Source organism: Cibotium barometz, chromosome 48, assembly GCF_041138505.1.
Source record: "Cibotium barometz isolate CiBa-2024 chromosome 48, ASM4113850v1, whole genome shotgun sequence".
In the NCBI taxonomy this organism is placed as follows: Eukaryota; Viridiplantae; Streptophyta; class Polypodiopsida; order Cyatheales; family Cibotiaceae; genus Cibotium; species Cibotium barometz.
This window is the reverse complement of record NC_141093.1, coordinates 26,118,381-26,136,520: the sequence shown is the minus strand read 5'-3', so window position 1 is coordinate 26,136,520 and position 18,140 is coordinate 26,118,381. Positions and strand designations below refer to the sequence as shown.

At 45.9% G+C, this 18,140-nt stretch overlaps 1 protein-coding gene across 1 annotated transcript in view; it reads left to right on the top strand.

Annotated features, from left to right (window-relative positions):
* Positions 1-18,140, top strand: part of LOC147611010 (Protein kinase superfamily protein) — a 45,351-nt gene that overhangs the window by 11,443 nt on the left and 15,768 nt on the right. The window contains exons 9-13 of the mRNA XM_086785652.1: positions 14,697-15,160; positions 15,325-15,622; positions 15,871-15,932; positions 16,061-16,176; positions 16,339-16,426. Coding sequence (XP_086641778.1) covers positions 14,697-15,160; positions 15,325-15,622; positions 15,871-15,932; positions 16,061-16,176; positions 16,339-16,426 — 1,028 coding nt within the window. The remainder of the gene's footprint in view (positions 1-14,696; positions 15,161-15,324; positions 15,623-15,870; positions 15,933-16,060; positions 16,177-16,338; positions 16,427-18,140) is intronic.

Genomic DNA, 18,140 nt, shown 5'->3' with positions numbered 1-18,140 from the left:
GGGGAGTGTCGGGATCTTCACATGTCTCTGAGCCATCTCAAACAGATCTGCCATAGCGGGGATGTACTCTGAAAAGGGTGGGTGCGTGGGAACAAAGAAGAACTAAAAACCTGCAAGTGGCTGTCCAGCAAATCAGCCCGCCTTCCTCTTGCTTCTCCTCTTCCCGATCAGCCCAAAACAGTCCACAAATCAGCCACAAAACAGTCCCCCTCTTGCTCACACAAATCCCAAGAACTATCTAGAGCCTAAGGCTCTGATACCATGTCAGAATACGCAGCGGAGATGATGACCAGATCTGGGAACACAAGAGCAAAAACGCAGGCAGAAAAACAGCACAAGAGAGAGAGAGATGTAGGCGTGTAACTCTGCTTTGATATACACAAGAAGATCCCGAATATGATACAAATAAGGTATGGGGGCTGGGGTCCTATATATACATCCCTGGGAGGGCAGTCGGCCAGCAGATAAAGTGCCCACGACTGCTGAATAGGTCCCACGACTGCATAAATGCAGTCGGCCAGCAGATGAATGCCCACGACTGAGGAAATCCAGTCGGCCAGCAGCCCAGTAGCCCACGATTGATGAACATACAGTCGGCCAGCACTCTGGCCACCCTCCTAAGCCTCAGAAAAATGGGAAAAAATAGGGGAAAAATATGGGGAGTGAGGAAAAATGATAAAACACCTCATAAGGGCGGGCACACCCACAACAAAGGCCCTGGTGTATAAATCTAGACAGGAGATGACTTCTAACAGGGTATTCCAGGTATTGGAGCCTAGTGGACTATCGCATGCCATAAATCCAAGCATTGTCCATACATCAAAAACAGCACATCTGGTCACTAGGATTGCTCAAACTTTTCTTCAAGGCCATCTGGTCACTGGGACCGCTCGAGAGTTCATCAATAGTTATCTGGGCCAGTTGGTCACATTGACCGCTTGACTATGAAATCCAATACAGTCATATGGGCCATCTGGTCACAATGACTGCCTGATTGCGAAATCCAATACGATCATCTGGGCCATCTGGTCGGAATGATTGCCCAACTGTGAAGTCCTGGCATCGTTGTCGTCCAATGGATCATCTGGCATCGTTGCCTCCCATATACAAATCTCGTTTTGGCATCGTTGTCGTCCATATACAAATCTTGCTGCTTGGGCTTTCTGGCATCGTTGCCACCCAAACTAGAGCATGTCCAAATAACCATTATAAGCAGAATAATGATCAATTCTAGTCTAATATATATACAGTGAAGAGGGTTAGAGGTACGATCCAATATATATATATATATATAGTGAAGAGGGCTAGAGGTATGATCCCTCTCTCTTAAATCTGTCTTGATCGCAAGACGTTCATATCTGTACTTCAAATACATCTCGACCAACCACTTCCTCAATGCTCATAAGCCCGAAGTATATCTGAATAGTCCTAGAAGTACTGCTCTGACATCCATTTCACGTCCAACAACGAATAACTCTTGAATTCCGAGAGGAACTTTTTGACCGTTGTCTTTCCTCCTTTTCTCACAAAATGAAATACAATCTATTTTGGCTCTTCCACCCTTGGTGGATTCTTCAAAACAAGTTCCTTTGGGGATAACCTGTACATGGTTTCAATAAACTATCACGGAAAACATTATATATCTTCCAATGATCTGAAAGGTCCAATTGATGACATACATGGTTGATCTTCTTGATATCTTGAAAGGGCCATATACCATCATTTCCTGACTTTGGTAATCCAAAGACAAAATCCATAGCAATATTCTCCCATAGATCATTCAATGGGTGCAATAATCCTGTTGGTGTTTGTCGATCGAACTTGACCTTCTGACAAAACAAACATTCTCGAATCATAAAGCTCAATGTCTTTCTCATACTAGGCCAATAAAAATGGCTCTCCAAAGCTTGAAGTGTAGTCAAGGTGTCTCTATGTCCCATGTATGGAGAAGCATGGCACTCTTCCATTACTTTGGCCTCAATTCCTTGTGTTACACATGACTTGGGTTTGTATCATAAGAAAACCCTTCTTGATGACATAAAAAGTCACCAAATTTCTATTCCGCAATTTGTTCCAAAACATCTTTGAAATCCTCTTTGGTAGCATAAGGATCCTTTCTCAAAGTGAAATCCATATGGTAACCCATAGAAACCACATGGCTGAAGGGTCTCCGAGATAATGCATCTGCTTCCTTGTTGGTTTTGGCATTCATCGGCCACAACATGGCCTGCTTGGTTCAAGACTGCTCCAATGCAATATCATCATGTTCAACCACAAAAAAATGTCTAGAATATTCAACATTGGTTCTTTGCTATCATAAAGTCTCAATGCTTCAAAAGGATTTTGTTTCAGCTTTGGTCCACAAAGATCCCAAGGCTTTATTTGTCGAAACATGCAATGGGCTAAGCACCTCTGGAAACCATTTGTCGAACTTCCTAGCATGATGTCAATCTGATGATCTTCTGATCTCTCTGATAGAATGTGTAGCAGAAGAAGGGAAAGTGGAAACACAGGAGAGAGAGAGAGAGAGAGAGAGAGAGAGAGAGAGAGAGAGAGAGAGAGAGAGAGAGAGAGAGAGAGAGAGATGGAGGGGAAACACAGGTGAGAACCTGCTCTCAATATCATCACCAAAAGGAATACATGTCCCGTGCAAGAGGGGAGAACCTGACTGCAGCTAGACAAGCTAGGCAAGCAATGAAATATGAGGGAGGCATGCCGGCTATATATACCTCTACATGAAGGCAGTCGATTGGTGATATCTCCACGACTGGGAAAAATACCAAGGACCATAAATGGGGAATAAATATGGGTAAAATACATGTGAGGGGTGACCAGCCCCTCAGACTAACATGGTCAGTCCTAGAGGCTAAAGTAGGACACCAAATAGGAAGCCAGCAAGTAGGGGCAACCACAGATCCAAAGCATCCCACCGGGTCCAAAAAACCATCCTCCAAAACAACAAGCCAGCAAAACTGGCAGGGGGAGGGGCATCCTCAGAAGCATCACAAAGAGATGAAGAGATAGACTCCTCACAGTGAGGAAAGGAAGCAGGAATATAAACTGCAGTGGCAACAAAGTCCTCAAAAGCTTCACAGATAGCAGAAGACTGTTCCAGAAGTAGAACCAGATCCCAAGAATCAGCAACAGATAAAAGATCCATGTGAAAGGATCACATTGCAAACAAAAGGGCAAAACACCCTGCTTATTCTGCAAATACTCCAAAGAACACAAGCTCGGACAAAATAAACTCTGCTCAGGATCTCTAAAAAGATCACTCCTCTCCTCCAAATAACTGTAAACTCCTGTCAAAGAAGAAAGTCTCCATAGATACAACACAGCTCTCTTGAAACTGATCCTCAAGTGAAGTAGCTGGAGAAGGGCCCCCTCTGAGTGTAGAACACTCCTGTGGGAAGCAAAACACAACCAAAACACTGCTATCCAGCAAAAAAAGCACTCCACTGCCAACAGAAGGCAAGGAACATGTAGAAACCGGGAAACCGTGTAGGCCAGGAACAAAACACAAGTAGAGATGCTCCAAAATCAGCAAAATGCCGACTGAAATCTGAAATTCAGAATCCTCCTCAAGTACCAAACTGCCTCCAAAGCCACAATCCAAACAAGAAACCCCCTTTGCAAGTGATCTGTGTCCACTGGAGAAGAAAATGCAGCCAAACAAGGGCTACAAACTTGAAAATTCAGGCCAACCAGTGTCCACACCTCCTACGAGGAAAAACGCTGAAGAGAAGGTACCTTTGGGTCCAACAGATGAAGCCCAAGTGAAGGTAGAGCTACCAGCAAAATCGGTTCAGGAAAACGCAGCAACCATGGCTGCAAATCTGAAAACGCAGAGGTATGAGGGGCTGAATATGGAAACGCTGAAGCCTCAGATCAAGAACTGCTACTGAGAACGATCAGGGGGTGGGAGGGATGGCACAAGATAACCAAAAAGGATAGGCAAAAGGGAGCCCAAAGAGCTCCAAGATTAGGGCTGGGAAAGCAAGCCCAAATAGGCCAAAAACGCAGCCTGTTTGGGACAGCTATGTTGCTGTCTAGACTTGAAAAAAAAAATGCTTGAGAATCCCTAGAAGGTGCCGCCTAGATGGACAGGTATGCTGTCCAGAAAAAACACCCCTGTCAGGCTGCCTACAGGCTGCAAACTGACGCCCTGAAGAGAAGTTTCTTCTCCTTGCCATGTTACAGTTACTTGGGAGGAAGTTCTCCCCTCCAGTATGCAGATTGAGTCTCGCTTTGAGGAGCGGACTGGCACCTCTGGTGGTTCTGATGGAGCTTTGGCTACACGAGATAAAGGGAAGAATCAACAGAAGAAAGGGAATGGGGGTTCTGACAAGAACTCCAAGGATAACGACAAGGATAAAGACAAAGACAAAAGAAGATCTTCTAAAAACAAGGACATTGAGTGTCATTATTGTGGCAAGAAAGGTCATAAATCGCCCCAATGTCATAAGAAGCAGCGGGATGAAGAAGCAAAGAACTCTTCCTCTACAGCGGTGTCTCAAACCAAGAAGGATGATGGTATTCTTCTATTAGCAGGTACTCGTCATGTACTTGCTCTTGTGACTTCTCAGTAGCGGCCGTGGATTGTGGATAGCGGTGCCATTGCTCACATGACACCCCATCGAGATTGGTTCGAGGATTTCACTACCAAGACAGGCGAGATCCCTTTGGGTGATTCTTCTTCCGTGCCAGTGCATGGACATGGCACCATCCCCATCTTTCGTTCCTCCGAGGACAAGAGGTACTTCTCTGACGTTCTGTACATTTCATATTTGGCATTTAACCTTTTGTCAGTGAGTACTCTTACAGCTTAGGGTGCGAAGGTGATCTTCTCTCGTTATGAGATTACCATTCGTGATAAGGAGAATGGTAGCATCTTGGCTTAGGGAGTCCAAGATAGTGGTTTGTACAAGTTGACCGTTTTGCTTTCTTTGAGTTCTTCTTCAGCTCTTTGGCATGCTCGGTTTGGCCATTTGAGCTATCAGCTTCTACAGCCAACTTCGAAGGATGGGTTGGTTGAGGGTTTACCGACCATCAAGGCTCCATCTTCTGTTTGTTCCTCTTGTTTACAAGGGAAGCAACACCGAGCCGCCTTTCCGAAGGAGGCGATACCACATAGATCTTCGACATCACTTGCTCTTGTTCATGCAGGCTTATGTGGTCCTATGAGTACTGCGTCTTTGAGGAAGGCGTTGTACATGCTCATGATGGTGGATGACTTCTCCAGATATACTTGGGTCTTATTTCTGAAGTCCGAGGATGAGGCTTTTCAGCACTTTTGTGATTAGAGAGTTGAGGTGGAAAAAGAGACCGGTTCCTCGGTCGGGCTCTTCAGAAGGGGTGAGTTTACATCCCAGGAGTTTCAGCAATATTGCAGGACTCATGGCATTCGGAGACAGTTTACTACAGCATATACTCCATCACAGAATGGAGTTGCAAAGAGGAAGAATAGGACTATTACAGAGATGGCCCGTGCTATGCTTCTACTACTGTCTATATTCAGAATAGGTCTCGACGTTTTTGGGCTGAGGCAGCTTCTACTACTGTCTATATTCAGAACAGCTCTCTTACTGCTACTCTTCCAGAGATAAAACTACACATGAGGCTTTCCATGGTGAGAAGCCCTCTGTTGTTCATTTTCGGGTATTTGGTTGTTCGGCGTATGTACATGTGCCTAAGGAGCATCGCTCCAAGTGTCATGGCCCTGTGAAAATGGAACAGCACAAGTGTGGGTATGGTGGTTGCTGAGTCAAAATATTGAATGATTCACATGGGGGGTGCCCGGACAGAGATAATGATGTGTGGACATCCCTAGGTGTGAAGGGGGGAACTAGAACATTAAAATTTTAATGTTTTATTGAAGGTTGCCCCTAGGCCTTAGTGGCCCCTAGGGAACTTTAATATTTATTAAAGTTGGGACCCTAGGATTAATATGGGGAGGGGGCAACTCCACTTTTGGAGTGCATGCCTCTCTCTCTTCTCTCTCTCTCTCTTCTTTTTGGAAAACGTGAAGCATACGTGCAAGAAGGAAGTGTGGAAAGCAAGAGGGAAGAAGTCGACTGCTGAAGAGTGTGTGCTGCTGCTGTTTTTCTGTGCAAATCCAGTCGTACAGTCCACGTATGCAGTCCGTACAGCCCTGTACGACTTAGCCCTGTACGACTGCAAGTACAGTACGGCTGCTGTATTTTGTTGCAGTTTCCTCTGTGGGGTACAGGCGGCGTTGATAGCCTGAGGAGGTACAGAAGCTGTGGGCTCTGACAGAGGCCGTACAGTAGGTACAGTCACCTGTACGACTGTTGACAGGTGGCCGTACAACAGGTACAGAACTGTACCTTTAGGTACAGTCGGGTACAGCAGGAGCAGGCGCATCATTACAGTTGCAAGCGGCGTACTTTCTGGTACAGACTGAGCCGTACAGCTCTGTAGGCGGCGCTCTCCTTGGTACAAGTGGTGTATATCGTGGTACAGCCGGTGCAGCATCAAAGGCCTGCAGGTACAGCATTGAAGTGGATGCAGAGAGGAAGGTACAGACAAGTACACTCACACGTGTGAAGCAGGGTTGTTGAAACAAGTGCCTGTAAGTACAGATTGGTACCGTTACTTCCTCCGGTGCAGATCCACGAGCTGATTTTGGTAAGCTCCGCATCTGTTCATCTATCTCTCTTTCTATTGCCTTATGTCTGTTTGCAGATTTGAGCTATCTGGCCCCTTGTGAGAGGAGGGGTATGGCAGATTGAAAAGGGTGGAGACAGAGGTTGAACAGTGAATGTATGTATGAGCTGAGATGTTGAATCATGTGCTTGAGATATGCCAGATGTATGCTCATGGCTGCCCTGCTTAATGGTCTTGGCTGATCAGAGGGAGGCACAGAGTGTTGCTTTGAGACACAGATCTCTGTGTGTGAATCCTCTGTGCTAAGAGGTATTGTGGGCTGTCAGATTGGACGTCCAGGTGTAATCTCTTGGCTGATTTTGTTGTACTTAGCCCTTCATACGTTTGAAATTGAATAAAGAAATACTGCAAGGGGCGCCAAGCTTTGGGGCCAACAGTTGTTGCTTTGTTTTCAGATTTGGACACTCTAGCTCCAATCTATTTTGTTTTCATATCTAGACTACAAGTGGACGGGTGACTACTAGTCCACCGCACTTTGGTTCATACCAGAGGCCGGTTTCAAGGTTCCGTTGCCGGGACCAATCATCAACTTTCTGAAGGGGGTGAGCTCGTGGTTGCCTCGAAGAAAGCCATCGCTGAAAAATTCAGCAAACATGTCTGATACAGAGGATGAGTACTTCTATCATGAAGAGGAAGAGCAAGAGACTTCTCCTGAGAGAGATGTATCTGAGGATATTCATGCAGGAGAATAGGCTGCAGATGTTGAGCAATATGAGAATGTAACACAGCCAGAAGATGTACTTGGTAAAGAGGATGATGATGCTCGGTTCAAAGATCGTTTTATGCAGCTCACTCAGAGTGAGAGATTTGCTGAATTTATGAGATCCCGTACAGAGCCCCAAAAGAAGAAGAAGAAGGTTCGTTCTAAGAATCTTCCTCAGGGTCATAGTGGTGCCATCCCATAGGATCCATCTCTTGGCCAGTTTCCGAACATGCAGCATGCTTATGGTGCAAACTCACAGAGTTCCTTCTTTGGACAGCCATCAATTCCTCAGCAGAATATGCATCCAGGTTATTTTGGTGGTGGCTCGGTGTTCCAATCCATGACTGGGGGTTACCCTCAGGGAGGCATGGGTATGCATGGGCCTTTTGGAGCTAATTTTCAGCCTGGTATGCAGGGGAATATGTATGGTGGTATGCAGTCCGGTATGCAAGGAAATATGTTTGGAGGCATGCAACCTGGAATGCAAGGCAATATGTATGGTGGCATGCAGCCAGGTATGCATAATGGAATGTATGGTATGCCAAGTGTGGGAATGGGTAATGTTGACCCAATGATGGGCATGAATGTTGGGGGTAGCAATCTTGCAAAGCCACTTCCATATGATAATCTAACGCCTATGGGAAAGGCGAAGGATTACAAGGAAGGGGGAGCTGCAGTGAAGTTTGATACATTTAGTGGAGCCAAAGATAAATTGAAAGCACTTACCTTTTTACAGCAGTTTGATGCTGCTTTTTCTAGTGGGAATTACACAGAGTCCTCTAAGGTGAGGAAAGCTGCCACTTTTCTCAAGGGCAATGCTTTGCAGTGGTGGTCTACTCTTCTTTTGCAGGGCATAGCACCCACTACTTGGGTACAATTCAAACAGGTTTTCTCTTCCGTATGGCTCACATCTACATTTGAGGTGGATGTTATGACCGCATGGCACAAATTGGATGCTTCAAAATGTGAAAATTTGGAAGATTATAACAAGAAGTTTTGGGAAGCTTTACTCCCAGTGACTTCTTACCGTGCAGTGCCTTTGTCTGAGCAGGTAGAGAAGTATTGTTGTGGGCTGCCCAAGGAGGTGCGAGATTATTGTATCAAGACAAGAGTAACGAACATGTCACAGATGATTGAAAATGCTATGACAGCTAATGCGTTACTCACTGGAGGATCATCTGGGTTTAAAGGCAGTAAGAACTTGAGCAAGAAAGCTGAAAAATCTGGGCATGCTTCTCGTGATGCTAAAGGGTCTTCAGAGACGAAGTATAAGAAGTTGCCAATGCCCAAGAGGACTTCTGAGGAAAGACAAGCTTTGAGAGATGCTCGGAAGTGTTTTTACTGTACTGAAAAGGGGCATATGTCATTTAATTGTCCCAAGAGAAAGTCCCAAAAGGACTCTGACAATAAAGGAGAGCCCAAGTCAAAGAAACCAAAACCTTCTGTAGGGTTAGTTCTTGATCTTGTGGGGGAACAGCCAGGTGGTGAAGTGACAGAGTTGTGCAGGGCATGGGGCAAAGTGAGAGATCAGAATGCCTTGATATTCTTTGACACAGGTGCTAGAGCCAACTTTATTTCACCAGATTTGGTTGGCCGATTGGGGATCCGTGCAGAGGAGATGGGGCCGTTACATGAGGCTAACATGACTTTCCAGAGTATGCAGAACCCGTTACTCCTATCATTGGGAAGCTTCGGCTTCATTTGCAGGGTTATGTGGACAGCGAAGAGTTCTTTATCATGCCACTTGATGGCTGTGATGTTTTGTTGAGGATGCCATGGTGCCACAGAGTACATGCGGTGGTGGATACTTACAATAGGAAAATCACTCTGACTCATAGAGAGAAAGAACATGTATTGGATGTAAAACTCAAAGGGGAATCTGTTCCTATTGTATCCGCTTCGGCGATTTCATCAGTAATAAAAAAGCATCTTTTTGCGTACTTGATTTATATAAAGGATGCACAAGATGATGAGTCTAAGTCTAATTTGTCTATGTTAGATAAGGACAGGACTGATTTCTTATGTGGGTTTCAAGATTGTTTTTCCGAGTCATTGCCAGGAGAACTTTCTCCTGAGAGGCCAGAGGATCATGCCATTGATGTGATTCTTGGTAGTACTCCACCGAATAGACCGCACTACCGTGTTAGTGCAGCCCAACAGGAAGAGATTATGAGTCAGGTGCAGGAGCTTTTGAATAAAGGGTTGCTACAACCTAGCTCATCACCCTTTTGTTCACCTGTACTCTTAGTGCAAAAGAAGGATGGTTCTTGGCGCATGTGTATTGATTACAGGGCGTTGAACAAGAATACCATCAAGAATCGATTCCCCATACCGAGGATCGATGACATTTTGGACTGCTTACAGGGCTCCATAGTCTTTAGTCGTATTGACTTGAAAAGCGGGTATCATCAGATACGTATTAGACCCAAGGATGTGCATAAGATAGCATTCCGAACCACGTTTGGGTTGTATGAGTTCTTGGTTATGTCCTTTGGTTTGACAAATGCACCTGCCACATTTAATAGAATGATGGACAGGATTTTCAGGCCTCATAGAGCGTTTGTGGGCACATTCTTTGATGATATGATTGTGCATTCACAAACTGAGGAAGAGCATAGAAGGCATTTGGCCATTGTGTTTGCAGAACTTAGGAACCATAGGCTGGTTGTTAATGGCAAAAAGAGTGAGTTCTTTTTGCAAGAGATACATTTCTTGGGGCATATTGTGTCTAAGCATGGAGTCCGTATGGATCCAGCAAAGGTGGAAGCAATTCTTAATTGGCCAGATTTGAGGACCGTGCATGATGTACGCAGCTTTCTAGAATTGTGTTCCTATTACAGGCGTTACATACGGTACTTTGCTGAAATTGCTTCACCTCTTCATGCCTTGACAAAGAAGGCAACTCCGTTTAGATGGGCTGATCGGAAAATTACAGCATTCAAAAAGCTCAAAGAAAAGCTTACTTCGGACCCAGTATTGGTGTTACCGGACCTCCGAAAGGCTTTTGTTGTCCAGTGTGATGCATGTGGAAGTAGCATTGGTGCGGTTCTCATGCAAGAGGGACATGTGATAGCTTATGAGAGTAGAATATTGCAAGATGCTGAGAAGCATTTACAGGTTTATGAGAAAGAGATGTTGGCTGTAATTCACGCTCTTTCTACATGGAAACACTACTTGCTTGGGGCTGATTTCACTGTGGAGACAGATCATTAGACCTTGCGCTATTTCCTCACGCAGACTAAGCTTTCAGAGAAGCATATGCGTTGGGCAAACTTTTTATCTATGTTTCACTTCCAGATTGTGCATGTGGAAGACAAAAAGAATGTAGTGGCAGATGCTTTGTCACGCAAGCCACAGGTCTCTGCAGTTTCACTTGCTTATCATCATGAGCTCGATGAAATGAAAGAGCAATATGCCCATGATGAGGACTTTGGCAGGGTGTACGATCAGATGTCCGAGGGTCAGCGGCATGAGCACTATACTCTCAGAGATGGGTTTTTATTGATGCATGGCAGATTGTGTGTTGCTCTCTTGGTCCAAGCCATACCTCCGCACAATTGTGTCTCATAATAACCCAAGCTCTCACTTATATAGTGATAACTACGTCTTAAATAGCTAACTTGCAATAAACAGCCATTAAGCTTGTTTTATCAATCCAAGAACCCTAGCCAAGTATCTTCTTGCTAATCCCTAATCCCGGGGTCCTCTAACCCCATTGGATTAGCTTCCTACTCCATAGATTAGTGTGCAGGTACATAACATTTGCACATGTATTTCTTCTTGAATTTACCTTGGCCTAGCTAATAGACTCCAACAACATTCCCAATGGATTCCAACATCATTGATATGCAAGTTGAGTTTAAAGCTCTACACAAACCATTTTGTTAGAAAATTGGTTGCATAATCCTATGCAGATGAAGGGGAAGCATAACTCTTTGTGTTTGTATATGTATGGCTGAATGTTATAAGATTTTATGTGCACCACGCACAAGGGTGCCCAATGACATGACAAGACAAGTTGTGCAAGTTTTTGGGTAGTGATATGCATTGTGCCCTTTGTAAGCCCTGGTTTAGTCAAGTTATCTTCGATAGTGAGAGAGCTCCCTGTTACGACCTTGTGTTTTTCCCTCTGGACAACAAGAAGGTGGGCACGGGCATGGGACGCACAGTGTGGACAGGCATCAATTGAATGCGAAAAGGAAACCCATGTTGGTGGCCAGCCCAAGTGTGAAAGGGGACAAAAAGGAACTTTAAAAGTTATAAGGTTTTTAAACCTTTGATGATTTAAAGGCTTATTATTATCTTGAAAAAACATGCGTTTAGTTTAACCTTTGCTTTTGGCGTTTTTGAGAAAAAGCGCATCGTTTTCCTTATAAATTGAAGGGTGGTGAGCATGAAGGTGGCTGTGTGGAGATCGTCGTGTGGGAGTTGCCGGTTGGATTATACTAGGTGTTGCTGCACGTTCGGCTACAGGTGGTGTGTGGTGCTGCTGCGCAGGAGCCAGGCGATTGCTGTTGCTGCTGCTGCCGCCGCCACCAAGAGTTGCTGCCACCGCCGCTGCCGCTGTTGATGCTGCTATCGCTACTGTTGGCCGTTGCTGCTGTTGTTGCTGTTGCCACAGGGTGATGCTGCTACTGTTGTTGTTGGTTGCTGTTGGGCGCTGTTAGGTGGGCTGTGAATAGCTCTAGGCGCCAGATGGATTGTTGCCAGTGCATGGATATCAGGAGTGCTATATGCACGGGCTGCCAGCATCCAGCGACCAGATAGGTGGGCAGCTAGGCAAGCTATCACTTAGGTGGACAGCCAATTGGGCAGTCAAGATGGACGCCAGGTGTGGGAAAGCGGTGCAGAGGATTGGCACACAATAATGAATTTGACCAGGTATTGGTGGTCGTGGAGCAGGTTACTTGCATGTGACAGCCAGGCGGGTGGGTTTTTTTGCATCATGGAGCAGACCGCATCGCTGAGGCATCTCCACAGCCATACTGGACAGGCTTAGACCAGCATGATGGAAGCGGGTCTATGGGTTTTTGGCATCGTGATTGGATGGTGCATATGAGGATTTATCTCTCATGGAAACAGGACATTGGTCTTTCGAGAAGCAACATGACTTTGGTAGCAAGGATACATGCCTATGGTTTATGGATACAGGTCTATGGTTTATCAGATACAGGTCTTTGGTTTCGTGTGGAGAACATGTCTCTGGATTCATGTGAATAGGTTATAGTTTTCCCGAGGTTACATGCAAGCTGTGACTATAGGAAGGACATATGGTTTGGTACAGCCCAGGGTTGTGGGATCCATGGTTGAGATGGAGAAGACCTTTTCAAGCAGGGAGGTGTCGTACAGGTGCGCCTTCTCTATAGAATACTTTGCTGTATTAAGCGAGAGTTCTTATTGGGAAAAGTCTTGGGTGAAAAGCTAAAAGGGATCCTATTGGTAAAGGATTCGACAAGTTGTACTTTGTACTCATTTTTGATCAAGTAAAGAAATACCGCAAGGGGCGCCACTGCGTTTTGGGGCCAATCGGTGTCCTTGTACTATTTGCAGGAGCATTCTAGCTCCCCTGTTTGTTTTCCTTTTCCAGGTTCTCATGGGTGATGAAATGTTTTTGTGTGCGAGTGTTTGTTCCACCGCCGGTCAGATTTCTGAAGGCCGGTTTCAGCTCCCTGTGCTTGTTGCGCCCAGCTCCCCTCCCTCTACGGCTTCTCCCCCTGAGTCCCTAGCCTTGCATGCAAGCTGCTCCAGCCCCCTTCCCTCCCCCCCAATCGTTTTCCTTGCGGGTCTCACCGATCACTTGCGTTCGTGCCCGGCTCGGCTCCCTTGGCCTCGTCTCGGGTCTTGCCTTCTATCCATGATCCGCCGGCTCGGCCGCGTCTTGGCCGTTGGCACGGCACGGCACGGCACGGCACGGCTCGCTGGTCCGCCGGTCGGCCGTTTTTCCACCGTTTTCGGTCCCGACTCCACGTTTAGCGTCAAGGCGGGGAGGGCAATCCCCGGGGCACTCGGCACCCACGGAACCTCTCCCGCACTCGGGAAGGCCTAACGTGCCTACCCGGTGCGTGAGTGCGTTCCTAAGGTGCCTACCATGGGTCCGTGCTTTGCCTCTCCTTGCATCTCCTCCCCATAACATGGTTTATGGATACAGGTCTATGGTTTATCAGACACAGGTCTTTGGTTTCGTGTGGAGAACATGTCTCTGGATTCATGTGAATAGGTTATAGTTTTCTCGAGGTTACATGCAAGCTATGACTATAGGAAGGACATATGGTTTGGTACAGCCTAGGGTTGTGGGATCCATGGTTGAGATGGAGAAGACCTTTTCAAGCAGGGAGGTGTCGTATAGGTGCGCCTTCTCTAAAGAATGCTTTGCTGTATTAAGTGAGTTCTTATTGGGAAAAGTCCTGGGTGAAAAGCTAAAAGGGATCCTATTGGTAAAGGATTCGACAAGTTGTACTTTGTACTCATTTTTGATCAAGTAAAGAAATACCGCAAGGGGCGCCACTACGTTTTGGGGCCAATCGGTGTCCTTGTACTATTTGCAGGAGCATTCTAGCTCCCCTGTTTGTTTTCCTTTTCCAGGTTCTTATGGGTGATGAAGTGTTTTTGTGTGCGAGTGTTTTTTCCACCGCTCGTCAGATTTCTGAAGGCTGGTTTCAGCTCCCTGTGCTTGTTGTGCCCAGCCCCCCTCCCTCTGCGGCCTCTCCCCGTGAGCCCCTAGCCTTGCATACAAGCTGCTCTAGGTGCCCCCCCCCCACCCCTCCCGCGTGCACATCCCCGTCAGCTGCCCCACTCCTTCCCCCCACAGAGCCTTGCCAGCCATCCCGGCTGCCACCCCGTCCCCCTCCCCCTCCGCCTTCTCCTTCTCCTCCCCTTACTTGGGGTGTGAGACCCCCTTTTTTCCTGTTTCCTTCATTCTTCCGTGGCATGCGGGCGGGTGGCACTCTTTCTTGGGTGCGGATGACGAGTGGAATGGCACATTGTCTATGGTATGCATGATGGGAGTTGAAGGTTTGAAGCTTTGTGAGTAGACTCTCCCGGAGTCATAATTGCATTTATGTTTTTTGTGAACATTTTCTATTGTTTCTTGCATCTTAGAATGTGTTTGCAATTTTGTATTTTGGAATTCCTTTCCACAAGGTCAAGATGAGACTTTGCATGCAACATAACACCATCTTTTCCAGACTGATGCACTGTGGTGTTTCTTTCTGTATTTGTATTTGTATTGAATGGACTGCTTTCTATGAGTAGCCTTGCTTAGAAGAAATTTAATCTTGAACCTTGCGGTTGTCTGCCTTTTTAAAAGGGTCAAAATCTAGGAAGCATGCTAGGGAACGAATTGACAGGTTTGAACATGAGCATAAAAGCCATCAAGGGACTGAGGCTAGTCCAAATCAAGCAAGTAGAGCCTCTCTTCAAGAACATCTGTCCATGTCAAGTAGGTATTCGAGTAGAACTAGGATCAAACATCCGGAGACAGGACAACTGCAAGAGAAGACTTCCACTCCATTTGGTACTCCTACTCGTGATGCAAAATTGTGTAGCCAAGCAACATATTCAACTTTGTCGCATGCACGGGATCATGTGGAAGCTACACCAAATCATCATTGGTCCAAGTTACGCACACCCGAATCTGGTCTGGATATTGCTATACATGCTTTTCCTAAGTTTTCTGCTGCTAGAACGTCTCCTGCAAATGGGAAAGCTCATTCAGCCAAGGAAGCAGCTACAGTTTTGAAAGGACAAAGGCCTCACTCAAATACACACTGGGTATGTTTTATTTTGTTTTACGAGCCAGGGTTTAGATGGCACAAAATGTGTTCCGTAAAGTACTGATGTGTTCTTGTACTGTCATCTCCATATGCTCCATATGGTTTGATCAAATTCATGTATTGTTTATAGTGCCTTGACATTGTAAGTCTTGTCTTTGGCAGTCTCCTTTGAAAGAACAAGGCAAACTTCCACAGAGTGGCGATACACTAAATGGAGACCAGGTGCTGCCAAGGTTTGGTAGGCGTGAACTTTGGGAATTTGTACAGAAGACACAACAGAGTCCACAGCCACCGGTTGCTTCTTTACCTAGTTCTCATAAAAAAAGAGTTGCCGCTCCTCAAAAGAGGAAGCATCAAAGGGCTTTATTGGACCAGGGCCTGCCTCAAAGCAGTTCATTGCCTGTTTCAAAATTGTCCTACATAAAACCACCTAATCTGGGTCATCTTTCTAAAGCTAGAGGTAATGAAAGCCACGTTTCAAAGTGTTTTCTGCATTGTGTAGTGCTTGTACACAATACTGCCTGTATGCATTTTAGCAACACATGCAGTTGATCAGGGATGATGGGAATGCCATATTTGTCTTTCTGGTTTTTAAGCTGGCTTCTATTCTCCCCATATACAGTTACACAGTCTAATGTAATTCAGATAAACGTTCATTTTTTGACTGCTTGAGAGTTGCAAGTTAATGTTTATGGCAATGTATTGCAGGGATACAAAAAATGAGAAAGGAAGGGCCATGTGCTGGTACAAAAGGCTATCGTGCTCCAGAGGTATTTCATGTGCTTAGATTATGGTCAATCTCTTGTCTAGACACTCAAAGCACCTAAATTGTATTATTCCAGGTGGCAAAAGGTTTTGGTGATTGCAGTTTGTGAAATCACCGAAGTCTGTTTTGCAGGTCCTTTTGAAGTCTCTTTTTCAGACTGAGAAGATTGATATCTGGTCTGCTGGAGTCAGTCTATTTCAGCTTCTTCTTGGGAAATCACCATTCTCATCCTCCAGTAGTCTTGAACAGTAAGGAGTGCAAGCATTTTGTTGTCTAGAACCTTTATTAATGTCATTGTACACACTCCAGATGTTTTATCCTGACAAGAGTTGGTAGTGCAGTATGCACATATCTGTGTGTTCAGCATTTCAATTACAAACAAATTACATTTCTACAATTTTGTTTTTCAGATCATTACTGGATATAGCACAGTTTTGTGGTAGTGATGCAATCTGTACTCTAGCAAAGGAGCACAATCGGGAGGCCAGCATCTCCAAGGTAGCTATTTTGCCTACAATTCAAATTTATTACCCATGCCTGTTGCTATTTGTCTTTTCCAAAAGGCAGGAGTTATGCACCTAGGCATGAAAAGTGTGTAGGTGCCAGAATCTGGTGCAGCTCGTGTGGTTTCACTCTAGTCTCCTTTGGTACTGTGCAATCCCCTGCTCTGGCTGACGTAGCACCAAGGGCTGGCCCTTGAAGCTAAGCTACCTCTGTAGTTGTCTGATTACCAACCTGGCAGGCGAAGATACTAATGGCCGTTGTCTGATTACCAACCTGGCAGGCGAAGATGTCAGTTGTTAGACGAGCAGTGCATAGTACATGTACTGCTGATGGCGTGGAGTCCGACGACGGGACGGAACTGCTGGGCAGCCGGCCGGAGCAGCTGGCGGGCGAGGAGGTGGTGGTGCAAGCAGCACTAGCTCCGCCAAGAACCGGGCGGCGGCAGAGAGCTGCACAGTAGCGACGCCAACTGGGACACAAGTTCTGACGGTTGACGCCTGGGAGTTGGGCGGCGGCGGTCCTCTCCCCAATAAGAGCATCGACTGAGGGGGCGGAGGGGGTTGAGCGATGGCTGGCACCTGATCGACAGGAATTTGCAGCGACGGAGTCTGGTCGACAGAAATCCAAGGGCGGTGGACTAGCTGGTCGTCTGAGACTGAATTTCCAAAGAGGCGAGACTGAACTTCCAGTGCTCTGATACCAATTGTTGGTGTTGGACTCACACACACAGAATCCTGCAAATTAGGGTTAGGTGCAAGAAGAAGAAGCTCACACAAAAATGAGAGAGAGAGAGAGAGAGAGAGAGAGAGAGAGAGAGAGAGAGAGAGAGAGAGCCAAAAGTGTGGTAACCACAAAATGCAAGTCAACCCTTGCATGTGTGTCACATCCATATAATATATGGATAGAGTGTCCTTTCACACTTGATATCCAAGGGGAAAAACCACATGGGAAAAAGTGCCCTTGGTTAAGCCTTGTTCACACATAGCACTACCATAAGTGAGCATATGCCTATAAGGTCCAACCCTCTGAAGCCTCTGAGACAATTGCAGCCTCTACAAGGCCAGGTACTGGTCGCCCCCTTCGTTGCCTTTGCAGCATTGGCTTCTTATTGCTTCCTCTACAGTGCCACTTGCGTACAACCTACCGCCTGCTCCCACCTCAGCTTCACGCCTTTCTCTGCTGTTTATAGCTCCTCCTGTTATCTCTATTGTGCTGTGTCTTTTTACTACCAAGTGCGACTGTGTGTGTATGTGAGTGTGTGTGCGCGCGCGCGTGCATGCGCACGTGCGTATTATGTTCTCATCCCTATATCATAAGCAACCCAGTCGACGTTTGCTACAGGCAGCAATCACAAGTTTCCCTTTTATGTCTACTTTTTCTTCGGAGAGGATTTTCTCCTACAAACGCAAAAAAGACATGGGGAATCGGATAGATGAAGATGGCCGATGTTTGCATAAGAGTAAGAGTCACATGCACCACCTTATGCAAGGCATAGAAGGATTTAATGGTCAGATAGTTAATCACTATTCCTTGAAAGAGAGATTTAATGGTGGATACATGGTTATGCGTAACCAAGGATTTGAGGCAAAAAGTGATTGAAGAGTCACATGCACCACCTTATGTCTGCGTAGTAGTATTTCTTCTACTACGTAGGCATTGGAACAGTACTTCTATTGACCTAGCATGAGAAAGAATATTGACAAGTATG